Source organism: Kwoniella botswanensis, chromosome 1, assembly GCF_036426115.1.
Source record: "Kwoniella botswanensis chromosome 1, complete sequence".
Lineage (NCBI taxonomy): Eukaryota > Fungi > Basidiomycota > Tremellomycetes > Tremellales > Cryptococcaceae > Kwoniella > Kwoniella botswanensis.
In genome coordinates, this window is record NC_088599.1 from 7,591,408 (window position 1) to 7,618,616 (window position 27,209).

General features: G+C 46.1%; 9 protein-coding genes across 9 annotated transcripts; 1 reads left to right on the forward strand and 8 right to left on the reverse strand.

The window, feature by feature from the left end:
- Positions 1-1,585: 1,585 nt before the first annotated feature.
- On the reverse strand, positions 1,586-3,746 carry L199_002868 (uncharacterized protein; the record flags this gene model as incomplete). Its single annotated transcript, XM_064888607.1, has 4 exons — positions 1,586-2,046; positions 2,114-2,171; positions 2,259-3,653; positions 3,717-3,746. The coding sequence occupies 4 exons, from the start codon at positions 3,744-3,746 to the stop codon at positions 1,586-1,588; spliced, it is 1,944 nt and encodes a 647-aa protein (XP_064744679.1).
- A 365-nt stretch (positions 3,747-4,111) lies between these two features.
- On the reverse strand, positions 4,112-5,906 carry L199_002869 (uncharacterized protein; the record flags this gene model as incomplete). The annotated part of the gene is made up of 11 exons (XM_064888608.1): positions 4,112-4,170; positions 4,233-4,347; positions 4,421-4,500; positions 4,563-4,694; positions 4,778-4,835; positions 4,897-4,922; positions 4,996-5,045; positions 5,121-5,221; positions 5,345-5,490; positions 5,572-5,763; positions 5,834-5,906. 11 exons carry the CDS (start codon positions 5,904-5,906, stop codon positions 4,112-4,114), a joined length of 1,032 nt encoding a protein of 343 aa, XP_064744680.1.
- A 541-nt stretch (positions 5,907-6,447) lies between these two features.
- L199_002870 (uncharacterized protein) lies at positions 6,448-8,431 on the forward strand (the record flags this gene model as incomplete). The annotated part of the gene is made up of 6 exons (XM_064888609.1): positions 6,448-6,867; positions 6,936-6,957; positions 7,033-7,282; positions 7,403-8,147; positions 8,230-8,277; positions 8,372-8,431. 6 exons carry the CDS (start codon positions 6,448-6,450, stop codon positions 8,429-8,431), a joined length of 1,545 nt encoding a protein of 514 aa, XP_064744681.1.
- A 237-nt stretch (positions 8,432-8,668) lies between these two features.
- On the reverse strand, positions 8,669-10,590 carry L199_002871 (uncharacterized protein; the record flags this gene model as incomplete). The annotated part of the gene is made up of 2 exons (XM_064888610.1): positions 8,669-10,052; positions 10,190-10,590. 2 exons carry the CDS (start codon positions 10,588-10,590, stop codon positions 8,669-8,671), a joined length of 1,785 nt encoding a protein of 594 aa, XP_064744682.1.
- Positions 10,591-11,216: 626 nt separating this feature from the next.
- L199_002872 (uncharacterized protein) lies at positions 11,217-12,065 on the reverse strand (the record flags this gene model as incomplete). The annotated part of the gene is made up of 4 exons (XM_064888611.1): positions 11,217-11,251; positions 11,328-11,348; positions 11,396-11,490; positions 11,623-12,065. 4 exons carry the CDS (start codon positions 12,063-12,065, stop codon positions 11,217-11,219), a joined length of 594 nt encoding a protein of 197 aa, XP_064744683.1.
- Positions 12,066-12,705: 640 nt separating this feature from the next.
- Positions 12,706-15,307, reverse strand: L199_002873 (5-methyltetrahydropteroyltriglutamate-homocysteine S-methyltransferase; the record flags this gene model as incomplete). The annotated part of the gene is made up of 5 exons (XM_064888612.1): positions 12,706-14,644; positions 14,712-14,778; positions 14,831-14,937; positions 14,994-15,112; positions 15,248-15,307. The coding sequence occupies 5 exons, from the start codon at positions 15,305-15,307 to the stop codon at positions 12,706-12,708; spliced, it is 2,292 nt and encodes a 763-aa protein (XP_064744684.1).
- Positions 15,308-15,824: 517 nt separating this feature from the next.
- On the reverse strand, positions 15,825-17,547 carry L199_002874 (uncharacterized protein; the record flags this gene model as incomplete). The annotated part of the gene is made up of 2 exons (XM_064888613.1): positions 15,825-16,564; positions 16,884-17,547. The coding sequence occupies 2 exons, from the start codon at positions 17,545-17,547 to the stop codon at positions 15,825-15,827; spliced, it is 1,404 nt and encodes a 467-aa protein (XP_064744685.1).
- A 1,138-nt stretch (positions 17,548-18,685) lies between these two features.
- L199_002875 (uncharacterized protein) lies at positions 18,686-21,719 on the reverse strand (the record flags this gene model as incomplete). The annotated part of the gene is made up of 5 exons (XM_064888614.1): positions 18,686-18,756; positions 18,818-18,862; positions 18,932-19,019; positions 19,109-19,357; positions 19,482-21,719. The coding sequence occupies 5 exons, from the start codon at positions 21,717-21,719 to the stop codon at positions 18,686-18,688; spliced, it is 2,691 nt and encodes an 896-aa protein (XP_064744686.1).
- Positions 21,720-24,847: 3,128 nt separating this feature from the next.
- L199_002876 (uncharacterized protein) lies at positions 24,848-25,551 on the reverse strand (the record flags this gene model as incomplete). The annotated part of the gene is made up of 2 exons (XM_064888615.1): positions 24,848-25,390; positions 25,438-25,551. The coding sequence occupies 2 exons, from the start codon at positions 25,549-25,551 to the stop codon at positions 24,848-24,850; spliced, it is 657 nt and encodes a 218-aa protein (XP_064744687.1).
- Between the last annotated feature and the right edge of the window lie 1,658 nt (positions 25,552-27,209).

Below are 27,209 nucleotides of genomic sequence, written 5' to 3' on the forward strand. Positions count from 1 at the left end.
TTCACAATCGTAAAAATGAGGAATGCGACAAATAAAATCCCAAAGAGACAGAGTGGCATCATTGCTCCATTCCACTGTAGCATCAAGTAAAGATATGAAGTGCATTTACTGCCGCCCCGGACCTTTGCCGTAGCTTTCACGGGTATCGTTTAACATCGGACTATTGCTGATGGTGTATGAATTTTGCCATCGGTGTATCAGGATTCATATCAGGGTCAGATCGGCATAAATCATACCATGATTTCTGTGACCATTCATCATGCTCATTCGTTGAGTGTGCAGTATCGCTATGGACGGTACCTCCCGAAGTCGATCTGGAATGACCTTGAGTCTGGTTTCCGGTGGCATTTGACGAGGAGGTAGAAACCTCGTCGTTACTGTGTCTGATGCAGTGTCAGCATACATCTTGGTCGATGTTGCATGGTTGGATATACGTACGATTGCTCTTGAGAAGAGGGTGTGTGTTACGACCGGTACTATAGGGATGACCGGAACCTATAGTATGGTGGACAATGATGAATGACGTAGTAATTAGAGTCTATTAGTAGACGGACAGCGATTGTATTGTGTTCGAAAGTCAATTGAATGTAACTTATGATATTTCATCGATGGGGGAAAAGTACAGACTGATCTACAAAGCTGGCCGCTTATATACCTTTCAGAATACCCTCCGGTGGTGGCTTCGTCGGTATTATCGGTAACGATATTGTCGGTGACGGTTCTATCGCTAACGGTAATGTATTACGATAATGGCTGTGGCGGTATTAGCTGTGGTGGCATTGTATTATGATATTGTCGTGGATTACATAAGGGTCATGCACTATGTGGTGACGGGGCATGACAGTGTGGTTCTGTTACCAGGAGTGTAAGGCATCTTCTTCGTGTTTCTCTTGGAGTAGGTCTGTCCGTTAGTAAAGATAAAAGGTTCGGATCATATTAAGCGTGATAGATATCTGATCGCCACCCTTTATATATTGTTCAGATCACATACAATATCATGGTGCATTGATACCGACACTCACCTATCTACGTGGTGGCCAGATAAAGGATCAACTTCCGAATTTGAGAAGTTTAGAGATGAGCAGTGCCTTTCTCCACTCGTACTATACAGCCTCGCTGTCAAAGGATGTGAAAATCAGAACCCCAAGTCAAAGTTTGTAAGTGTAACGGTGACTGTATCTCAACAGAGCGAACTGAAAAGGAAGTGGACCTAGAACGTGGATTGATTTTCGATATTCGTGAGTATTCAATATCTGAGATAAGCCGAGTCAGATAATAGATGTAAGTCGAAGTCTAAACTTTTCGATGAGATCTTACTGTACGTATGATTGTTGAGCCAAGTGCATCAAGCATTTTTGATTCTTTCACTTATACACATCTAAAAGTACAGATAGTACACATAGTCTAAGACGATAACAACATCCAAGCATTATATTCTGATTTCTCATCTGTATATCTTCTAGCGGATCGTGTCCGGTACCATGACATTCTCCAATTCTGAGCCCTCCTATCTTTGATCGTTGTATAAAATCAGGATGTGCCAAGCTGTATTGGTGAATCGGTAGATCGGTTTGAATCCCGTTCATTATATGACATTATCCACTTCTTCTCTCGAAGTCTCACCCACGTACTCATCATTCTCATGTTCATTCGGAGTGACCGAATCCACACTCAGATCTGCATCCTCATGCTCCTGTTCTTTCAATCTACTCTGTTCTACTTCCATCCACCCTAACACTCTTCCTTGTCCAATTTTGATCTCCTCTTTCCCCACTTGCACAGCAGTTTCGGCACGTCTTTTCATATTTCCCACCAAGTCCGCTATCTTATCCCATCTAGCTTCTAATTGCGGATCAGCCATCTCCTCATCAAAGTATGCTCCTTCAGGATCTAGCTCTTCGTCAAATGTATCGGTAGTAGGAGATAGTAGGCCCAGAGAGGATGAGGGGTTCAATGACGAAAATGAAGGTAAAGCATTACCGTTGATTGATTCTCTCAACATTCGACGTAGTTTGAGGATTTCAGTGCGCTGTTTGGATTTTGTAGCTGTTCCATTTGAGAGGTAATGTTAGCTTATCATGCGATTCGCAGGGGGCGGGGATATGTTACTCACCTTCAAGCGTCTTGTTGATCGCTAGCAGACTTGCATTGGATATCTCCAGATCGGCAATCTGAAAGAAACGAAGTTAGCAAGCAATCTCAGACACTCAAGACGCAACGAGTGTATTCAGACAGATTTGACAATTTGCGATACCCACCTTGCGATTAACTTTTGCCTCTTCCGCATCTGCTTCCATGACTGCATCCATATCCTGATCAACTATCTTCACTTCACCCAATCTCAATTCTACATCATCAACCGCCGTTGCCCCACTGAGTCTATCTCTACTTTCATCTTTCCTCATTTCCATCAATGGACCACTCATATCACTACTTGTTCCACTGAACTTCCTGAACCCACCGGTACCCTGGCTCGAGGTGGTTCTTGACAATTCTTCCGATGATCGCCCAGGGGTCATGGCAGGTAATGCGACAGTACGGAGTTCGGGGCTGGTAGGCGGTCGAGGGAGTGAGGGTGGCGGTGCGCCATGAGGATGATAGGGTAATTTCGTCTTAGGATGTACATGTATACCATTTCTATGTGAGGTGTGGTGATGCGGAGGGGAAGACGATGGTACAGGCGACGTTGGTGCAGATGCAGTGGGATGTTGAAATATGTATGCTAGAGCATGTTGAGCTGAGGTGAGTGTTTGAGGTAGGACTTTAGGTGATCGACGAGACGGTGAGGATCTATTGGAAGATATATCGATTTGATCACCGGCTGAATCTGATAATCTCTCTGGACTAGTATTGCTATCCCTCCATGTAGATTGTAAGATTCTCAATCCTCCATCGTCCATACCTAATCCCGTCAGACTATATCCTCCATCAGCAGGGGTGGAGATGTTGTTGGGTATAGGAGACTGTTGGATTGGTCCAGGCGGTGGAGTTTGAATACTGGGTGAAGGTGCAGTTGATATAGGATGTGCGAATGATGTTGGTGTAACATCTTGCGTAGGTATAGAGTGAGCAGGCGTAGAGGTACGATGGACAGGCGTTATGGATGATTCAGATTTCTGTATGGGATGGACAGGAGTCGAAGGCGTTATGATATTTGCAGTTCCGGAAGTCCTAACTCTGGCTATGGGAGCTCCACCCGCTGTACTTCTCAGCGAGAGTGTCCTCGTCCTTGATACGTGCTCCTCAGTGTTATTTCGCCTCAGTTCAGGAGTACGAGGTGAGCTATGCCCATCTACTACCGACTTGGTCGCTCTAATCTTCGCTATGGGCGTCCCATCTTTTGGAGTAAGCCCCACGACTGATCGAGGGGGAAGTGTTGAGCTGATTGGGGTTCTAGGTGTCCTGGTGGTCACTCGAGGATGGGGAGTGATGTTGGAAGATTGGGATGCAGGCGCAGGAGATCTAGCTCTAGAAACGGGTGTCGAACGCAGAGATAGTGCTGATGGGGTTGAGCGTAATGAAGGTCTTTCAGAGGAGGTGGGCGATGATGTTGAGATTGATGAAGGGGTCACATGGGCCCTTCCTCTCCCTAAAGCAGCTGAGCTGGATGGAATCGGCGATGGTGAAGGCGCAAGGGATATCTGAGATGCGACCTATGAAGGTGTTCAAACAAGGATCAGTAGGAATTGGGATTTTATGTAGTTGTATAGACACACCTTGCGCCGAGGTTTGACTGGATCAGTCATGATGTTCTCGATCTCATCGAGAGAGTTGAAAGGGGCGGGAAGCGATCGGACTTCAGTCGATTGGTCCTACATGTATCTGAATGAGATCCTGATGGGTGAAAATGTAAGCGGAATGTGAAGCATGCTATGTCATCAGTGCAAGTATAAGTATGCTTTTGGGTTTTCTGACATCTGATGCAACTTGGCGACCTTTCAACTTCATGTCACAAACAAACAATCCGGATCAGGCACCACATGTCTCGGATTACAGACTCATTCCAATCTCATTACACTCTCATTACAGTTTGTCCAGTACGGCACTACAACTGAGTTGTAATTGACATTACAACATGAGGCATGTGTATGGCGGCATACAACAAAAGAGTCTATATACGTGCATCCGCATCATAGTGATCCAAGAACCAGTCCACAGACTCTTTCAGCGCTATCACGCACGACATCATATCAGCACACGACCATGTCAGTGAGGAAGAATTGCCCTCTTACCTAATTTGAAAGGTGTGAATTCAAATATGCCGGCACCACTCTCCTTCATCAACCTCGTTAATTTAGCATTACTCGCAGGTTTCCTAAACTGTCCGTCTGCCTTGGATGTATCGTACTATGAATATGATGACTGTCAGCATCAAATGCCGCCAACTCCATTAATTCAGATAGCAGGTTGACAGACTTACCTCAACGGGTCCTTTGAAATCCATAGCTTCTATGATGGCATCCGCCACATCTTTTATCGATACTTCATCATCTTCAGCGACTATGAGCCAAGCAACCTTGTCAGAGCTGAACCATTTGCATAGTGAGAACTATGGAGCATACCGCTCAATATCACCGGGTCGATCTCCTTATACTCTCGAAGGACCCATATGAAGAGCTTCGCTAGATCTCGAGAATAGATAAATTGTCGGAGTGGTTTTCCTGATCCAAATACAGTGAAAGGAGTATTATTCTCTATAAAAGACATTATTACATCAGCACTTCGCAATGGCAGCTACCGGTTCAATGACTGTGAAATCATCCCATGGATTACTTACTTTTCGCCAGATAGCATTTATGTATCAATCCCGGTATCACATGTGCACTTTTCAGGTTCTGATATCAATCAGCTACAGGTCATGTTCTCCTGCGTCATGATCTATGGATTGTTTCTCACATAATTGTCACCAGGACCGAAAACGTCTGGATACATCGGATGATCAGCATCTACGTCCACGTCCATATCCGTACCAGGTTTGAGGGGTATTGAACGTACTGGTCGGTATCACGCTCGTGAACTGGTCACCAAATTGATCGTGATAAGCACTAGATTATCAACCATCAACGTTGTGCTCAGTCCCATCGTCCGGAATTCTGTGAAAAGGGAGAAGGGAGACTGACTGATTTTGAATATCTATCAATCGTTTGGCATGGGAATATCCGAAATTTGATGAATGCGGTGGACCCAAGTGTATCTTCTCTTCCGTAAGGGGGTATTCTACCTGCGCATTGAAATGTTCATCAACAATATTACAGCGAGACTGATGAATGACAGACTCACGCACTCCATTCAAGAGTGAGAGAGTGTATTCGTGAGGTTGAAGATTCGGGTATCCTAAACTCACCTTATCAGGAAACACACAAGTTGACAGGCATGATACGACCTTTCTCACTTTCATCTCATGTGATACTTGCAGTATACTATCGTTCATAAGTAGGTTATCACGCAGGAATGTGTGTTGAGAAGACATATTTGCGAACAGACCGCCAACTTTAGATCTATCAGCCTGTGCTTGTGGATCTCCTAATCATCATATAGATGGTTATTCATGGCCGTGAATGCTTTGCTCACCTTTAGCAGCAAGATGTATAACTTCCTTCGGCCTATACTTTTTAAATACCTCCCTGGTCTGCTGAATATCCCTCAAATCGCATTCTGCAGAAGAAAGGAATACCCATTCTTCATCTTTTCTCCTTCCATATGGACTGCCAATGGGTTCAATGTCGATCAAGTACTTGAGAGCAGATCCTACCAAGCCGGAGCCTAACCAAGGAATATATCAATCAGCACACATCAAAAGGTTGAAGCTGTATATGAAACAAACGAAGCTTACCTCCCGTCACCAGAACAACACTTGTCGAGATTGCTGACACAGGTGTGGGTGGTAAGTCGCCTATGGCACTCATTCCTCAAGCTAGTGACTGGGCTCTATGTATGTACGGTACGTAGAAGATATCGTTCATGATACCATTTCAAGCTTCATGCGTGCGTGAATGATATAGTTTACGTTCCCGAGACAGTGAAAGTGGAGGATAGTAACCGTCCATCATCATCAGGCACGGGAAACATTCGACCCAAAAGGAATGTGGATGGAAGGTTGTGGCTATTTGGCTATTTGGCTATTTGATCAAGAGAGTCTTTGAAGGTAGACCAGTGGGAGATACCTGGCCCAGCACACATAAACACATACACTTGAGACGCGCGTCGAGGTAAATTAATATTGTTTTATCTTCTGTAGAACAGAATAGTCAGACGGGCGATCAAAGCGTACGTGACACATAACCACAATGTGGCACAAGGAGTTACTCCCGTTGTCGTTTGGAGAGCAATTTTTCTGTTCGCTCAACTACTTTCTGTGTTGCTCTCTTATTGACCTTTTTAATTCAAGTTCTACAGAATTTCTGATACCTAGTCGCTTGATCCTCTTGCAAAAGATTCCCGAATAAGATGTCTCAAAGTGATTCCCACCCTCAATCCTATTCTTGCAAGAACCCCCAGCTCGGCCCGACTTCCCCTCCACACACCCCTCTTCCAACAGAAGGAGAATTGTCCCCATATAAGACTTACTACTCGCAATCATCCCCCCGAACTCATATACCAGACGATCTCTTGTACACTCCAGATAACGACAAATTGCAAGACTCTATCATGACCTCATGGGGATCTTCTGAGCCTTCCAAAGAACGCAAGAGGGATATGGAAGACTTACGTGCCCTTCTGACCAATACAATTAACGAAACCTTCCATCCTGATCTCATAGAAGTTTCCAATGGAGACAAGAAAAGAAGATTTGAAGTTGAGATTGTTGGGAGTAGTATTTGGGGAGGGGAAATAGATAATTCGACGGATGTGGATCTGTGTATCGTTGTGAGTGCCTCTATCTGCTAAGTGACCATGGAGCAACCGAGACTTATAAATTTGTTTATTGGATGTAGGATCGAGCATTACCCAGAGGATGTAAGTTATAATTCTCCTATTTCACAATCGTCGTCATTGAGGTGATTATTCACAAATATGGAATACGACATCCAGACGAACCTTCCATGTGGCTTCAACCACCTTCAAGCATCCAAATCGGATCCAACACCCAAGCAAGACGAGGAAGATACGAATCATCTCAAAATCTACCGAATTGTTATTCACTCAAAGCGCTTTCAGACTGTATCGAAAAAGTAGGTATGACACATACCAAGCGACATCCCCTGCCTTTACCGTTCATTAAATTCGTCGATCCGGAAAGAAAGTTGGGATGTGACTTACAATGTAACGATTTGGCTGGATTGTAAGTTCGTCTTCTATCATAGTTGACCTGTCCTGGTCTTGTCATTTCTAGAGTGTATACAGTACATGCTGTATGTACGATATTTATGCCATGGTTGACACATGATTATCATCATTTAAGGTACAATTGTTCCCTCATTCTCGCTTACTGCCAAATTTCACCCAACCTCCTTCGACCTTTGATATACACAATCAAGAAATGGTACAAATCCATATCAGGCAAAGATCCGAAATTATCCAACCGTCAGAACGAATTCAAATTATCTTCGTACTGCCTTTCACTCATTTGTATAGGATTTTTACAACATATCGGACAATTACCTAATCTCCAAGAAGACATCATTGCGAGAAGGTACGATAAGATTGAAGAGATGATGGAAGATGATGAGTTGATTTGGGGCGAGTGGGGTAGAACACAGGGTAGAGCATTTCACACTACATTTTCCAATAATCCAAAACAAGATTGGAGGGTTCGAGATACCAAGATGATCGTGGCAGAAGTTGTCAGAGGGTTCTTTGAATACTTTGCTCAAGATACTATCCAGACCAAATCAGAGTCACCACATGCTGAAGATTCAGACCACTTTAACCCTATCACACATATCATATCACCTCTGAATGGAGGTATTCTCCCACGTATTTTACTATACAAAGACCAGACATATCCAAATCTCGAAAAAGATCAAATGGCTTATCCGAACTGGAAGGGGTACGATCCTTCTCAGATCAGTCTGATAATGCAACATTACCGAATGGCCAAATCGGTCCAGATCGAGATGAGGATGGGTAAAGGTGATGGGGGATTACAATCGTATGAATGGTCTGAAAGGAAATTGGTCGTTCAAGATCCATTTAGATGGGTAAAGGTATGTTATGTCTCTTCACACAGGGAGCTAAGATCGGGAGATAGAAGTTACTGTAGCTAATTGATGGATTGTTGGGATGTAGAACCAAGCGAGTGGGATGAGTGAGGAGTGCTGTGATGGTTTCTTTGATGTAAGTTCTTCTTCCATTACATGAAGGAGAAGCCTGACTAAGGATACATAGCTTACTGCGTGTGATGTGGTGTATCACTCGGACACATCAAAAGTTGAAAGAATTAGGAACGAAAGCGACGATTGAAGATATCTTGACTATCGACATGGATTAGAAAGGAGTGGTTTTGGGTCAGTGAATCTTGGAATATATACATACTACATGATGTATCAACCATTGGATACTGAATCTATCACCTGTGTTATTGATATACATTGACACTATGAATTACAACGAGCACGTTGGTGGCGTAGATTATAAAACTGTTGAATTGGTAGGCATGTACTATACTATCGATACTTTATATACAACTCTCACATCGAAATCCTTACTATGACCCCTCTCGATGATCTTACGTACTATCTCCGACACTTCCCCCACTTCTGCCATCCATCGCACTTCCATGCCCTAGAGCGGATTCAACAACACTCTGACCCTCAACCGAATCAACATTCTGATCAACTATCAAATCTGAATATCCGGTATAACTAACTTGATCCGATACACTATTCGCCTCCCCAGTAGACCCATTGCCATTCCCAATCCCATCAACAGTTCCTAAATCATATTCACCTCTCCAGAACTCTTCAGGTAATTCCCCAAATTCATCAAACACCTCATCCCAATCTACTCTCGGTTCATCTCCTTCTCCATCGTCTTCGTCATCTGGGTCTATCTGACTACTATTGAAATTACGCTGACTCCTTTCCCTCTCCTTTTCTTCTTTCATTTGTCTTTTGATCACTTCACCGGTCGTATCAATCTTCTTATAGCTTTCATTCAAGGTATGTACGCCAGTGGAAGTAATAACGTAATCGATCGTACTTGCCGCTGAGAAAGGTGAGAAAACCACATGTAATCTTCTGATTAACGTAGGTTTAATATCTTCCTCTTCATCCTTTTCCAATCCATCTTTATCTGGGTTATCTTCCATTTTCCTTCTCTTGTGGGAAGTGAGATCACGTTGATCGACTAATCTCCTCCTTGCCGTCCTACTCAACATGATCCTAACATTCACTGCGTTCGCCCAGACTATACCAAGGGAAGCTTCTTTCTTCAACGTATCGCTCTCTCCGGAGAACCATCTAGATTGGGTCTTGTAAATCATCGCTATATCATCCGGATTGTCATTGACATTGACAGTACCAGTGAAAGGTTGCGTTTGCATAAATGAAGAAGTAGGTTGAGAGTACGATACCGGTGTAGCTCTCTGAAATACGTCTGATACTTGATTAATGACCAATATCGATAGATCGTACTTTACAGCTAAAGCTTTGAGGGCGTCGGCAACTATACATAGATGTTTTGATCTTTCCGCGAGAGATAAAGCATTAGGTGCAGTGGGTCTTTCGTGATCGCTAGACCCTCCTCTGAGTAACGCGGTAATGGAATCGAGTATAATAAGTCGAATAGGTAGTTGATTACTTCTTGAACTGTTAGGGTTGAGACGGGATTCAAGTATAGCTGGGACGGCGTAGTTTAGAGCATGTTCCAGAGCATCCACATCTCCCACCCTATTAGTCAATATGTTATCTAACAGGTTCTTTACCCTTCCTTCTGGACCGAACTCGTATGGTTCGTGGATCGACAGAAGATGTTTACCCAGTTGAACTAATCGGTCGGTGGATATTTCTCTTTCGGAAGTGAGGATGAGCGAACCGCCGGGTGATGATGTGAGAGAGGGAAGTTGGAAGGTTAGGGCAAGGTGGAGAGCGAGGTGAGATTTGCCAGCGGCGCTATGAGTTGTGGAGACAACGAACAGTCAGTATACGTATGATGATAAAGTCTGACGTACAATTGAGGATAGGAAGACAGATAAGTGACATAGTGGGACGACAATACAGATTAGGCACAGTATCCATTCCAAACTCACCTCTCACCGGTGATCTCATAAAGACAACCTCTTCTAATCCCCCCTCCTAACACCTGATCCAAACCCGCATCACCAGTTGACACCCATTTAGCTCGTCCTTTCCCTTTTCCCTTTTCATCTGTATCTGTATCATCATCCTCATCAACGTCCAGAGGTAATCTCGAAGGACCGATACCGGTATTCTGCTCCTGATCGTATATCTCATCTAATCTCTTCGTGGAAGGTGCGATCGCATGACTGACTTGTCGTAAGTATGACTGAGCGACAGGTATTTTCACTTTGAGGAGGTCTGATAATCTAGGTAAGGGGGTTAAGAGGATGGAGGAAGTGGAGAGGGATGCTATTGAGGGAGGTTCGTAGGTCGTAGTGGATTCGGGACAGTGCAAGTAGGGTTCGATCATTTCGAATGGGTGAGTGTGAGTATAGGTGACGAATTTTAGATGAGTGTGAATGTGTAGATAAATGGTGTAAGGAAGGAAGAAGGTGATGGGTGAGAGAGGAAGGAAGATCATAGACATATAGACAGATAGTCGGTACAGTTGACGTCAGCACCAGACCAACACACAAAAACCTCTCAAGACTCACCTCGATTAGCAGCATCAATCAGTTCTTTCGATACATCCAGCTCATCTATTGGTGGTATGATGAATGACATCTAGATACAAGATGTGTATGTGGGTATACAAGAAGTGGGTATATGGTAAGCAAGGTCATAAGGAGTGGGCCATTCAACATGTTATAGTACGAGTAATGTTCGACCAAAGCGGTCGGGAAAGGTCATACGCGTCACGTTGATCCATCTGGACCGAGGTAAGTGAGAGTGAGTGGCAAAATTGCTATAAAATACCTTCCATTCGAACCTATCTCGCCAGGAATATATGGACAATGCATGAGATAAAGTCAAATTCAATGTCAACTCAACGTCAACCCAGGTCCTAAAGATGACTGCCCTGATCTCGTCTACCATTAGAAGCATTACATAAGTAGATGGGAGAGACGTAGAGACACACACCACCATCCCGAGAGGTCATTCATGTTCTTCCACATCAATCAGATTCCAAACTACAGTAAGTCAGTCCAAACGAGAATCCCAGCAATACATCCACGAGATACCAAGACAAGAAGAAGCTGGGCTCACTCTGATTGATCTTTGATCCACCTGAGTCAGGTCCATCCCCACAATTTCCGTCCTGACATACGACCCACCTTTATCATCGATAGTCTCGCCGAGGCACAATGTAGCTTTGGTGGGATCGGTAGGTGGTCGAAGGGATATTCGATGATCTGCATCCATCATCCATCTTATACGGAGTAAAATGAACTCTTGGTCAGCTAACTTAATACATGAGGGGTTTATGTTCTTCGTTATTGTACTGGATCTGGGGAGTCGCAGAGGTAGAAGTAACACAACATTGATGAAAACATGAACTCACTTCTGCCCCAAACGTTGTTCATCAGGCATAGCCAAGACAGTCGCATTAGTTTGATTCCCATATTTCCCACCATCCAATATCGGCAGATCATTACATTCTCCACAGACTACTTCTCCAGGCTGTTCCTCAAAATTGGACGGTACAACCCATACAGTAGAGTATGTACAATTTTGCACGAATGTCAGTTCAGGTTGAGCGTACCCTTCCGAATCCATTATTGCCGATAGGCACTTGGTTGTATTGTAATTCAATTGTAATCTTACCGATCTAGTGTTGTTGGTATCGGTTGCTTCGGATGTGCTCGTAGTGCTGGAGCTGGTTGAAGAAATGGCGGTAGTGTTGATACTGGGTGTAGCGGTAGTCGTGTTGGTACTAGATGCAGTGGCCGCTGAGGCTAGGAAAGGGATAAGAGGTATCACAAGGAAACTTCTTTGAAATAACATACTTGAATCCGATATTTCTAGTGCACTCTTGTACTATAGTAGCAATAAAATCATAGATGTTTCTTTATCGACTGTTTTTACAGGCAGTGACAATCAGTAACATGTTGAGATGTCGACATCAATCACCCCTTTCTCTTCCTTTCATCACCCACCTTCCATTCAGCGATCAAAGGCAGTTATCACAAGGACGGTATGGATCGTTCTGACTTTTGAACTCTGTTCTATATTTACCCTCTGCCTGGCCTGTGTTGATATTTCGGCATAACATATCAGTCCAAATCCCTTTCTCCCGCCTTTCATTCTTTTAGTGGTCTCATGGGCAAGCGCGTGCTGTCCAAAAACAAAACGAAGCCATAGTGCCGGTTGAACAGACTGCATTTTTGACTATTTTACTTCTTTTCGCTACTATAACTACTACTATAGCAACATCGAACAACTTCCGCCAACGCCCAAAAAACCACAACCACCTTAGCACGTCCTTTTTGCACTTTAAAAAGTGTCTTTTAGTTTCCATTTTACAAATATATAAATGAGAAGATAGGGTATAAAACAATGATGGGAAATCTAGATGAAATGACAATGAAAATGAATGAGAGTGTTGAAGCTCATATGCAAATTGAAGGGAAAAGAAACTCCACGCTTAAGCGTAGGTCTCTCTAGCCCATTTGGCAGCAGCTACCAAGTTGGCGAGTGATTCCTCAGTTTCCTTCCATCCTCGAGTCTTAAGACCACAATCGGGGTTGACAACCATCAGGTCAGCAGGGAGCACCTTGACCATGGCGGCAATCCGGTCTTTGATCTCTTGTTCAGAGGGAACTCGGGGTGAGTGGATATCGTAAACACCGGGACCGATCTCGTTGGAGTATCCGTATGATTTGAAGACGTCCAACAATTTCAAGTCGGCCTTGGAAGCTTCGATGGAGATGACATCGGCATCTAATCGTTGGATGGAGGGGAAGATATCTCCGAAATCAGAGTAACAGAAGTGAGAATGGACTTGGATATCATCCTCGACACCGGAGGTGGAAAGTCTGAAAGAGTCAACAGCCCAGGTGAGGTAGTTGTCCCAGTCGGCCTTTCTCAAAGGAAGACCCTCTCGGATAGCGGGCTCGTCGACTTGGATAGCCTTGATACCGGCGTTGGCGAGGTCAACCACTTCGTCTCGGAGAGCAAGAGCGAGTTGCTTGGATTGAACTTCCTTGGTGACATCGGCTCGGGGGAAAGACCAGTTGAGGATGGTGACTGGACCAGTCAACATACCCTTCATGGGGAGCTTGGTCAAGGATTGAGCGTATGAAGACCATCGGACGGTCATAGGAGATGGTCGGGAAACGTCAGAGACAACGATGGGGGGTCGGACGTATCGGGAACCGTAAGACTGAACCCAACCAAGTTGAGTGAAGATGAAACCGTTCAATTGTTCACCAAAGTATTGAACCATATCGTTTCGTTCAGGTTCACCGTGGACGAGCAAGTCAAGTCCAACCTTCTCTTGGAATTCAACAACGGAACCAACTTCCTTCTCCATGGCCTTCTCGTAATCCTCCTTGGAGAGTTCACCCTTGGTGAACTTAGCTCGGGCAACTCGGATTTCCTTGGTTTGAGGGAATGATCCGATGGTGGTGGTGGGGAATTTAGGAAGGTTGAGGTGTTTCTTTTGGGCTTCTCGTCTAGCGGGGAAAGGTGATTTTCTCTTGAGTTGTTCCTCGGTGATGGCGGCAACTCGGTCTCGGACAGCTGAGTCGGAGGTTCGTTCGAATTCTCTTCGGGCAGCGATGTCCTTGGAGTTTTGCTCGAAAGCTTCGGATTCTTTACCGTTAAGGGCACCGGCGAGGGTGGCGACTTCCTCACACTTCTCGGTAGCGAAGGACAACCAAGAGACTTGTTGAGGGGTCAATTTGGTCTCGACCTTGATGGAGATAGGGGTGTGGAGAAGGGAAGAAGAGGTGGAAACGGTTACTTTATCAGCACCGAGCTCAGCGATAGCCTTGTCGGCAAGAGCTTTGGAAGCTTTAAGGTCGTTCTTCCAGATGTTTCTACCGGAAACGACACCGAGCTCGATAGCGATCTTGGTAGGTTTAAGGGCAGCGAGAACTTCATCGAGTTGCTTGGGTTCTCGGTCAAGATCGAGGTGGAGAGCGTGGATGGGGAGGTCTTTGAGGAATTCGATTGATTTGCCAACTCGACCGTAGGCGGTGGTGATGGTAATCTTAGGGGCGACAGGAGCAAGAGCTTCGTAAGTCTTCTTGAAGAGATCACCTTGTTGTTCAGCTTTGTCCAAAACAAGGATGGGTTCGTCCATTTGGACTTCCTCGACACCAGCTTCCTTGAGTTGGGTCAAGAGTTCCTTGTAGACGGGGATCAATTTGTCGAGAAGTGAGATAGGCTCGAAGTCAGCAGGAGCATCTCGACCGGCTCGGACGAGGGAGAGGTAGGTGATGGGACCGAAGAGAACGGGTCGGGTGGTGATACCGAGTTCCTTGGCTTCCTTGTATTCGTTCAATTGTTGGTTGTTCTTGAGGGAGAACTCGGTGGATGGGGAGTGGTCAACTTTGACGATGTGGTAGTTGGAGTCGAAGCTGGATTTGGGGGGCAAGGCAAAGTCAGCCACGTGCGTGAAGCCCGAGCGATGTGGGGATGACTTACAATTTACCCATTTCAGAGGCAACGACATCGATACCTTTAGCTCGGTCTTGTCTTCCTCGACCCATGGCTTGAACGAGTGTCAGCTTTACACGGTAGCAGATAGCAGGCAGCTGACTCACCGAAGTAGGTGTCGAGAGGAGACAATTTTTGTTCGACGTATCGTTGAGGGATAACACCGAAGTTGAAGGAGTGGTCAAGGAGGTGGTCATAGAGGGTGAAATCACCGCTATAATTCAGGTCAAGTCAGTTCATCATTCATGCCCTCCACATATACCAACTCACGAAGGGATGACATCTACACCAGCGTTCTTGATAGACTCCCATCGTTCCTTTCGGATGTTCTTGGCGGTCTCTTGAAGTTGCTCAGCAGAGCTGTTACCAGCCCAGTAAGACTCGATGGCCTGTAAGAGAAAGAGTCAGCTATGTTGGTCTATTAATGCAATATATACGGTCTCAAGGATAAGAAGAGAGAGCATCTCGATAGAGAGGAAGAAGACGATCGAACGTTCGTGAAACGGAAGAAGTGAAAGACTGACCTTCTTAGCGGATCTGTTGACACCGACACGAGGGTAACCTAAGACAGCGGACTTGACCATTTTGAGAGATATGATTTTGTTTTTATGAGGAAGGAAAGGAAGAAAGAAAAGAGGATGAAGAAGAAGAAGAAAGATGTTATAGAATAGGAAAGAGGTAGGTTCGGATGGGATGATGGTACGACTCTGAGCGGAAAAAGTTTAGGAGAGAGCTCCGTGCGCGAAAGGTGGGACATGGAATCGAAAAAAAAATCAGAGAAATTCAGGAAAACCACATTTAAGGGAAAAGATAGTAAAGGGGTTCTATCACTGGGATGGCGCAATTAATACGAATAACATGACGTGGCATTGCACTTGTACCTACAAGCAATCCCGATATAGTGGCATCTATAGCACAATAACCGAGGTACTAGATAGATGACTATCGACTAGCAGCAAGATCGAATGTTGATCGATAGATCGGTCAAATCGATTGATTCATTGATCATGGTAAATGACAATCCCGGTTGTATATACGGTAGACTTGACTCGAGTAATAATACCAATGTACATACAATACAATACTGTGATATGGCACCCATCATTCCTCTCTAGCTTTCTTGTCCTTCTGCAATTTCTCATCCTCTTCTCTCTGTCGCTTCCTAGCCAAGAACCTCTCCCTCGCTTCCTGTCTCTTTCTCTCCGCATCACCATTATCCCCCTCTCTCCTCTTTCTAGCTTCTTCCTCTTCAGCTCTCAATTTCTCTTCTTCTTCTCTTCGCTTCCTTTCAGCCTGCTCCCTCATCTGATCCGCTAACCTCCTTCGTTCCCTCTCCATCCTCTCTGAATAACTAGCGGCAGTGCCCACCGCTCGAGATTTGTATGGTCCCTCATTGACTTCTCCACTCCTTTGTCCAGTCAACAATGAGTTGGGTAATGTAGGTGGTTTAGGTTTCTTGGTTATGTTAAGACCAGCTTTGAGTAATGATCGTTTATCTACTATTTCACCTTCATCGTTAATCTCCACATCTGGATTTCTATTTTTCCCATTACTACTACTACTACTACTGTTACTAGTGTCGGTGTTATTGGATTGGATCTGAGCTTGAGCTTTAGCTTCTCTAGTTAATAATGGATCGTACTCTTCATCATCATCAAATTCTTCCTGTTTGTTTGTTGGTCCACTCGGAGGTCGGATTGCCAATGAAGGTCCCTGACCTGCTACACTCGATGTTCCAGAGGTAGCTGCGACGGCGGCAGCGTTCTCAGCTTCGGAAGATTCCAACATCGATTTGTAGAAGGCTGTTAGACCTGGACCAGATCGGGTTTTACGTAGTTCCTCTGCAATGGAGATGTGTAGTGTCAGCTTATGTTCATAGTTCAAGAAATATCATAGACAAAAACTAAAGCAAAGAAAAACAAACGAAGATGTTGACAACAAGGAGACGACGAAGAGTGTGAGGTACAAACGATGATTCACGAGGGAATATGTTGAGAAGATGTGATTGATGTCGAGAACATTTGAGAGATTGTTGACACTATCATACGTAACCAAATCATACCCCTTTCTTCCAAGTTTCGCACATTTCTTGGATCCCACAATAATTTCGACATAGTATACACACATGACTGAACGAATAGAAGATATATATCAACTCACCTTCTCTTTTCTTCTCTTCCTCTTCAGCTTTCCTAACCTCCTCCATCTGTCTCTTATAGTTCTCCGTAACGAACTTCTCCTTATCTTCAAACTCATCCCCTTCCTTCTCCCTCTCCCTCTGTAATGCCTTCTCTTCGGCTCGAAGTTTATCCAATCGACGAGTTTGTGCGGACGCTAAGAACGATTCGATATATTTCGGTTTACGTTCTTCGGCTTCTTTCTTTCTAGCTTGTTCTTGAGCTCGTTCGGATGATTTCATAGATTCGTAGTGCTCGTCATAGTCGAATATCGATTGATCGATCGATTCTGCCATTTTAAGTGCTTTGCGTTCTGAACGAGAAAGAAGATTGGTTTGAGCTACTGGTGCTTTCTTTGAAGAAGACGTGGATTTAGATGGTCCAGCTAAGGCATTTTTGCTTATACCGGAATGACTATTGTCATTGTCATCATCTTCATCGTCGAATGAGAATCCTTTTTTGGTGTTTGATGTTGTTGCGGGTTTAGAAGACTGTGCTGGTGGCTTGGATTTGGCCATGAGCAACTCAAGGTTGGACTTGGGTGCTGAAGATGGACCGGCACCATTGCCGTTACCGTTGGTAGGGGCTGTGGTGGATGATGACGAAGGGGCGAAGGAGAAGGATAGCTTGGTACCGTTTGACGACATCGTGTGCTCTTCCTCAGACGGTGATGAAACTGAAGGCAAGTAAAGGTTAGTAATGAGAGTTTGACTATCGTTTCTGAAATTGTTAAGATCTTAGTTGATCAACACCAACAGCGCACAACACACAACGCAGTGTCAGATCCTTACGTAATACACCCAGCGAGGTCTTGGGTGGCAAAATGAGATGAAAGTAGCTGTGCCTGGATTCGAATCTGCCGTCATAGGGTGCACCATAGGTCATAGCAACAAAGTCAACATGAGAAAAACGTTCATGGTTGCAGTCAATTCATATTCAGATTCATCTTCGATCATATATCATCAATCGACCCTCGCAGAGAGTGCAGGAACCACATCACTCACTACCTATATCTGATCATACCACTTACCAGACCGAGTCAGATAAACAGCGACAATGGGGTGGTCTTGTAAGTGTCAAATGTTTCTGACATCAATTTGATGAGAAAGTCAGACTAGAGAGGTATGCTGATCACTGGCTTGGTCATGGTGCGATAGATCATAAACGAATAACTCTTATACCAAAGGTAAGTCAAACGATGCCTACTTGACGTGGCATACGATCATCTGCAGCCTCTAGACCTAGCAAGCAATACTGACACTCTCTTTATGTTTATATCAGGTCATGTATCTTAACATCAACGGTAGGTATTCGCTCATATCACATCTCCCGTGGGAGGGTGAAATAAATGCTTATACGTATTGTCAATGGCACTAGGTAAACGATGGAATATATCTTTCGGCTCAGGTCACTTTAGATACAATCCCTAGATGTACAAAATCTGTGAGTACCTGATTATATGAGGGGTATGATCCCAAACCAACTTGCTTCGTTATTTCGCTTTTGCTGAATAGAATGCAGGTAGCTTCGTATCTCATCCAGTTGTCTCCGCCTTCCGTACTGTATGAATACCCACATCGGCTTGTATCATATATACCTCAATGCATCGTATGAAACACGCAATAAAATAATGGTATGATGATAATTATCATTAATCAACCGACCGATGAACGATCAAATCAATCATGTACATGGTACAACAGCTCGCGCTAGCCAAGAACCAAAACAACGAATCGTATAGATCATTTCATCGAATGAAGCATGGTAGCGACAACAGTCTACGGATCAATCATCCGAATTATCATTCGAATGGGATATTCCAGTATATCCTTTTTTCAACGGTGAAGGTATTCTAGCTAAATGATGAAGAAATCCAAATCAGCTTTTTCCAAAAGTTTTGGGATGGAATGGACTTACGAGCATACATCATGGATCGTTTTCTAGCTTCGGCCACATCCAGTACTGAACATCGTATCGTGACTGATCAGTCACCATACATTCTATATTGTATATCAATAAGCTATCACTCACAAGCTTTTCTGACTGTACTAGGTTGACCCAAACCTAAACCTGCGCCTTGTGACGCAGCAAGTGATTTAGGTTCCATCGATTTTCTCTTCTAAAAACATTTAAGCATCCATAATCAGTATCATACTCACAATTCACCGTTCAGAGATACCCAACAGTGAAAGTACATCCTAGACTCACCTTTTGGAATACATCTTCTTCGGAGATATCAACCTCATAATCCTTTTCGTCCAATTTCTTCCCAAACTTCTTACATCTCATCACCCACTTGATACCCACTATGAACGTCTTGGGGGTATCTTGATCTCGATCCTCGTCTTGGTATCGATCTTCCTGTTCTTGCTTTTGTTTTCTATACCATGATAAGGTAGACGGTTTACCGGATTTGTATATTATGTGAGTACAAGTTTCGGAAGGTCTGGCGAATACCTACAATCCATATCACACGTGTTTCAGTTACAGTCACCTCCCTTTTCAGAACGAACATTGAACTAGATAGGAACGGAGGGATTTTGTAGGTAATGACAATGATTGACAAAGAATTCCTACTCACCCTAGCTCCTAAACCTTTTAGGATATCGACGAAAACCCGACTTGAATCCTCTCCATCATCCGTTCTAACATCTACGAACGCTCTCACTCCATTCAAACAATTCGATCCGTTCGTCGAACATAACATGGCAGCTATGGACTGATCTCCTACACCTTCACCTTCATCTGACGAAATAGATAGATCTCCAGGAGGAATCGATGATCGTGGTCGATGTCCTGAAGAACCCAATACCCTGCTTTGAGGCCTCGAAGTTGAAGTCGACGAGCTCAGATTACTTGGTCTGTCACTCAATGGCATCGTTTGAACGGAAGTATCGGTAATACTGATTGATGGAGTGGTAGTGGAAGAAGAGATGCTATATCCAGGAGCGTTACTTTCCATTCTTTTCATTTTCAGTTTACTCAACGCATCGTTCAGTCCAGCTAACGACCTTGATGTTTCTCCAGTCAGACCTTCTCTCGTACTGGAACTGAGACTGCCGTGTGAACGATCCATAGGTGCAGAGACCGATCTCTGACCATGTGGTTGTACAAGGGCAGTACGGATCTCCATATCGTCCTCGAGTGTAGTTGATGGGTTCGACGAAGCTCGAGGACTGATGATGGGATTAGATACCATACGTGGAGTCGGTCGAGACAAAGGTCCAGAACCTAATGAGGAGGGATAAGAAGGTTTTCGTTTTTTAGTTGATGAAAGATCGTTCTCTTTCTCAGTTGTACTAGCTCGGGAGGATATCATGGAAGGTTTAGTAGAAGGTCTCCGCTCAGGAAGAGCGCCCAGTCCGGTGGAAGGTTTCGCAGGTATGGAAATGGAAATTCTACTTGGAGGACCCATAGTTCCAAGGGTACGTGTAGAGGTGCTTTTTGGTAAAGAAAGCGATGAGGAGTCATCTCCAACAAGTGATTGGCCTTCTCTTGGTGGATGAGAGAAATTGGACAAAAGGACAGGTTGCGATACAACAGTATCCGTCGGTAGGGCGTCCTCCTTGATTGAAGTACCGGCGCTGTCGTATAGGGAGGATGTGGGGGTGATTTGTGGTTCCATTCGTTTCCGAGTCCCCATTTCTACATCATTGGATTTATCCAATGAAGGTTGGATCTCCCTAGCAGCAGATGGTATATGTATCGTTTCCTCCATCTTCAACGGCTGTTCGGCTGTACTGTGTTTGTGGTCAGGCGAATTCCTGTCTGTCTCGTCCATGGTCGAGAAATTCTTCCTCATAAAGGCATCCAACGTTGGCTGATGGTCCGTTCTCGCACTGACCATCGGTGACGATCTACTAGACGACGGTGAAGGTGGGACTACCCGAGTGCTAGGTGTAGCAAGGGATTTAGGCATTCTCGAAAGCGTCGAAGGAGGGAGTGCGGAAGTTGTAGTATTGAATACCTTTCGAGGTGAAGGAGCTAGCTTGGGAGTAATTGACGGTTTAGCCATAGAGAAATTTGAGGGGTGGTGAGAGGGAGTTGAGGGAATGAGACGAGCGTCGGATGATGAAGGTACAGTAAAAAGACTAGGTCCAGGTGTCTTTCGAAGTGATGCTGGCATCTTCGACAGAGGTCTATCCATCTTCTGCGGAGAAGTCGAGGTAGAACTTGATTTAGGGGTTGAGGGTATGTTGGTGGAAGGGCGTTCTTTCATTCTTGGCGGAGTGGGTGGTCTAGCTACGATATGTCCAGGTGGAGAGTCACTTGAGCTAGTCGTGCCATCTACCTTTTTCAGAAGGTCCCTTGCAGGTGTAGGAGCGACGAACGAGAAGGATGATGGTGTAATGGACGAATTGTAAGATTGTATTGATCTGAGTGATTCGTTGGAAGATTGATGACCTATCGATTTTTGTCCCTTCGATAATCCTGTAATTGTACCACTTCCTCGCTGTTCAACTTTCAAGATCTTCTTTCCCTTCTCTGACTCGTCATCTTCTATCATCTTCCTCTTCCCCTTCACATCCTCTGATTCCCTCCCACCTTCTAATGCATTCATGTTGGGTTTGTTGACACCCCTACTCTCCCTTAATGGTCCTCTACTCCCCCGATCCTTCGTCGTACTAGATGAAACAGCAGGCTTTGACTTCGTAGCTGCCGAGGTGCTGGTAGCGTTCTCGTCGTATACTGTGAAAGCTTTCTTTTTAGTTGATGCTGCAAGTCTAGCTGAAGACCTGGTATGAGGTGCTCCCGAGACCGCTCTGATGGATGTATGTGAGGTCGAAGTAGTCTGTCGACGGGGTCTAGGTGAGGTCATGGTCCATTGGTGGTTGTCCTATGCATGGTACAAGTCAGCTCTTATCTATGACGAACAGCAAGAAGACGTGAAAGGCAGGACATGTCGTGTGTTCTTTGGTGGAACATGTGTTGAGTGAACCCTTGACGAACAGACTCACTCGAGTGGAGAACAGCAAATAAACAAAAGAATCAGAAATCAGTCGCGTCTTCCCCCTCTGTGTCTCATGGGGTTATGAGTTTAAACAAGGAATGCGTCGGTCGTCGTCGAAGTAACGAGTCTTTGATCTGAGTAAGGTACTATCGCATATGTTGTTTCTTTTTGGGATGATGTATGGTAATCGATGAAAGTAGGTATGTAGGATGATAAGGAATGAGGATTCGACATTGGATGTCAAATGTCGATCAACAAACATCAACATTGTTTGTGAGGTGAATTACATAATAACTTCTGGTTATCGGAATGTGGCGTGGCAATTCACCCTGAATCGACTGTACAACAGTAACAACTGGCAATGCAGGAACTGTGATATGTATGTCCGTCTTGATGAAGTGTAAAGAAACGTACAAAACCCCACGTAATGGTTACACGGCTCATGGATGTCAGAGCACTCCAGGATATACTGCAGGTACGTGTGGAAAGACCTTTGATGTCGACTATGCAAGCTCAGCACGAGGATAATTGTGAACCGCCTCGATACCATGGAAGCTGCCCAAATACACTTTCTCTGTGTGGGGATTACTCGGAGAGGTATATGAGGGAAAGTCCTCGAGGTCGGCTTCAAGCTCCGAGACCATGAAAGAGGCACTTGAAGATGTTTATGATACCAGGGAAAATGTTCCGATGATCGATCTTTCAGCTCCCACGGACTGGTTTTACCGCTAGTCGCAGACGGTTCAAGTATAATTTGCGTTGATTCAAAGTTCAGACGCGGTGTTATCCTACTCACAAAGGCTGAGTCTGATATCCAAGTGAAGTTTGGCCGTAATATAACCTTTCATCCAGGCCGTGTTCAAACCCGGTCTCATCCAATTATATCATCGGACTTGGTCTCGGGGTTTGCTTTCCTTTCGCGGACATCCAACCTCCTTAGATGACCACTTTACGATCCAGCCATCCAAAAGATGCTGCTTACAGTCTGTCTATAGTAAGATCAACATCTATTCGGCTTTTGATCATGCTGTTTCCTCCCCTTCCCGTCAACACTGCTTACCACAAAACACATTACCTTCCACCAGTCAAAGATCATTTCTTTCAACTGATCACAGCCCACAGCATTAGCCGAAATTTCAGAGACTGTCACCAGAACATATTATGATTATATGTGGCTGTTCTGAGTGCGACTTTGATGTGCGCAAGAATCATCAGGCCTCAATGAACAGATACAGCCACGATGTATGTGATAGTGTGATTGTTCCTAATTATCTCTGACTCGATTCGCGTAATTCACGTACACATCCCTTTTCCCATAAGTCGACGAAGTTGCTCAGAAATTCTCGAAAGGTGACATATCAAGACAGTGCAGGTCATACGGCAAGACCGTTTCGAGCTTCAGTATGAGCATCGCGATATGTGCGAGATGCTGTGTGTGTTTTCTTCCTTTATCCTTCCCGATAGCGAGGCCAGTCCTTGATGGGCTATATCCTTCGATATACAATTGGCGGAAACTCTTGCGTCAGCTTGCTACAAGTCTGGCGTTATTATAGGAGAGCACGCCCTTGATCCTTTCACTGTACTTGCCATATACCTGTAGATCTGAACAATGTCACCATACCCATGACGTGTCAGCACAGAGGGTTCCTCCAAAGGAGGTGCTCCTGACATGATGGCCGTCTCACTGGCGTATCTTGATGAGCTCATTAGACTATAAAATCAAGTCCCATAGCTCGATCGTCTCTGTTATTCTTCTCAACAGTCCTTCATCCCTGCCTCTCTATTCCGACTGATAGCAGGGCGGACCGGTATTACAGATTAGGCTGCGGGAGGAACGAAGACGGATCGCCATTCCGAAAGGAACACGCTGATTCCGAGTCAGGAGACTGGACGTATGCTTCCAGTTGTGGTGATGATCAAACCTCCGCTGATGCCCCCCCCCCCCCCCTCGCGATGCTGATACCTTGGATGAGTGGTAGTGGATCGACAGGGTCATGTGACCAGCATTGTCCACTCAAGACAGCCTCGTACGAGAAGGGTGAGAAGTAGTGGAGGCTGTGAGGGATGTCTGGCTCCGCCAGTCAAGACAACCCTCCACAGCTCGGCTGCAAGAACTACCGACACTTCTTATGCAATCGTCCCAGCGGTTTGCCTTTGTTACCAAGGTGAGTTCAGCACTTTCAGAGTCGCGACTGGATGTTTCTCAAGCTTCTCCCATCAGAGACGACGGGCTTGTCGATGGAAGAGATCAATCAGGTCTTCACCAATGCCTCAAGCGTCTGGACGATCGTCAGAGAGGCCGAGAAGACTTGACAGGACAAACTGTTCCAGCCAGCCATGCCGGATCGTATGGGCGGCGTGGATATCTCAGCCGACGACAAGGGCGAGGCCACAGAAATCGAGTATGCCTCAAGGTGATGATTGAGAAGGGACGCTGTGAAGCAATGTCGCTGGCAGTCCACTAGTCCAGGTACATCATGTTCGAGTCACTACTGTATGTACTGAAGCCACGCAGGGCGAATCGGCAGTGTATGTATGGATGTGGTACTGCAGGCGTTGACTTCCTGGGAGCTTCCGATGCGCAATTAGGGTGCATCTATCTGCCAAATGGATCTACAAGCATAAAACTCACAACTTCTAGAACGTTTGATCCCATCTGGTGGTTTTTGCATCCCCGGCGCACGCCTGCTTGGTCCATTCCCACAATTCCTCCTGCTCGTCGGTCTGATAAGACAGCTCGCTGGTCTTCCTTTCGTTGTAAAGCATAAAGTACGGTGCGGAACCGCTCGACTCTGCCAGGCGCGAATGGGCTGCGTCGCCGCCTCGAAGTGCGTAAGCCGCGAGGCACGCGCCCGATGCCTTAGGGGTGGACACGACCGTGCCCCGCAACGCGAAGAGCGGGAGCATCGCGCGCATTATCGGACCCAGGACGGCGCGGAGCGCGGCGGGATAGTCTGCTCGGCGTCAGCGAGGGAATCTCCTTGTGTCCCTCGAACTCAGCTCTTACCCCTGTCTAGTTTCGACCCGCCACCCGGCGAGAACCCAGGCTCGAAAATGAGGATCTCCCATTGTTTGCTCTCCTTTGTTTTCCTCGCCAGAGCATTGGCAAAGAGGACGACAGCCAACTTGGCGTTGGCGTATCGCACCGCGCCACTGGCCAGCCTCTTGTCCGTGGCAGAATCCGCCGCTTCGGGCGAAGTCCAGTACGGCGCCGCTGGCGCCCCCGGGGCTCGAGGGTCGTGCAGTGCCGATGTGACAAAGATCAGCCTGCATCGAGGCTGGAGGACTTTGTCCGCCGCAAGGAGATAGAGCAGGAGTGCGTGGCCGATGTGCGAGGCGGCGAGAGCGGTCTCGTGTCGCCTGCTTTGGGTGTCCGGAGCGGTGTACGTCGGCCCTTTGGAGGGAAAGAGTCCCGCATTCAGCACGAGGCTCGAAATGGGCCCGCAATCGTACGATTTGACAAAGGCGCGGACGGAACTGTCCGAGCACAGGTCGAGCGCGCGGAAGTGTACGCCGGGGAATGAATTTGGTGGCGGTGTCTAGTGTTACGAATGTCAGCTTTGGGAAAGGCGGACAGGCAACCTACTCTGCTAGCGACGACGATAGTGGCCCCGGGACTGGTCTTGACCAGCTCTTTGACGGCAAAAAGGCCGATGCCGCTAGAACCGCCCGTGAGAAGGATGACATTGTTGTTCGACATGATGGCTTCGGTCCTCCTTCTTCGGTGGACGCCATGTCGACCAGGCGAGTCCGGCCTTTTATATCTCTCCCTCGAGTCGACATTGCAGCCTCGGCGACTGATCAGCATTGACGAGGCTTCCCTCCACCTTGGTCGGCAAGACGGGGTAAAACTGCGCTCCACTTCAGACTACGAGCCGAGCTCAGGCGGTGGGCTTCGACCATCGCCCTCTGCTGTGCGGGGATCGACCACATCTGCTCCGGGCAGTGACCGCCCGCCCCTCCACTCCTGATTGTCGAGTGTCGCCGAAGAATGTAAGCTGGCGTCAAGTGATGCTTAGTTGATAGCTCTAAGATACGAGAGGCTCGTCAGCCGAGTGCTGCCCTTTGCATGCTAGTGGGAGAACGGCCGCGTGAGTGGCACAACAGCGTAGACAAGCGAACGAAGACGCGACGACGAGAAAAAAACTTGCTGCGCTTTCATCCCCATCAGTTCGGCCCATTGCTCTTTCTCTGCTCTTAGGGGGTTACTTGGTGCTTTCTTACATCGCGGGTACCGCTCAAATCTGCATGTATCGCAACAAGAGTTGTACCGTTGTAGAGGTATGGACCGGCTCTATGCATGCATGGAGCTTATTTCAGATTCTACGATTGGACGTTGTGCATATCCCTTCCGTATGTTACGCTAGCGGTAACTAATGGGAGCGCGGCGGATGACAAAAGGGTTGATCGTTTTGCTTGTTTTTTTGGTCGTTCTCTATTTTCGTCAAAACCCAGAGTGGGCAGCAGCAAATCTCCCTGTCTTTCCGCGTGATCCCAGTCACGGTTATCTCGACCCAGGACAAGGAGGGTGGTGTACAGGCTCCGGGCGTCATGAGAGTCCAGATGCAGCTCTTCCGTTCGGCCTTGGGTGATGGCGACACAAGTGACCAAGTGACCAAGTGACCGAAGCGAAAGAAGTCAGAAACATGTTCGACCTGGTCCCGCCCATCGGACTTGGAGAGGCCTCTGAGGTTGAGCTCCCCTTGGTCGATGGCGGCCTTCAGACGGGTTTGGCTGGTTTCATGCCCTCGCCAAGTGCCAGGGTCCAGCAGGTCTAACAGACTGATGTCGGCACTCAGACTGACCCACTTCCCAGCGACTCACCCCCACCTCCAGATGAGAGCGAGCTCATTGAGCATCCTGAGCTCAAATCCTGGGTGATCGCCAGTGGTTCTTCGGCTGAAGAGTCCTCTACCAGTCCTAGTAAGTCCCAAGAATATCCGGAAATTGTATCTTGACTGATTATTTTTACCCCAGGCGCTCGTTCCCAATCGGTTGGGAACAAAATTCCGCGGTATTTTCAGTAAAGGCTCTAAGGGCGAGTAGAGATATAAAGCTGTGCTGTCCTTCTCTTAGTAGCTAACTATTCAGAACCGACTTCTTAACATGCAAGTTGATATATATCACAGATGATCACCTACCCATCTATAATTCTACGTCCACTGTGGATATACATCTTGATAGCTCAGCATAAGCCTTGGGAGACGTGTGGACGTAGACGAGTGCCCTTTCTTCTCAAAGAAGCTCCAACAGAGGTGAGTCCGATTGTATACAGATGTACGATCCCATGGCAGTGAGAAATGACTAAGCTCGGTGGTCCTGTACAGATGACTGTTTCAAGTTGCTTCGACGCTCTTC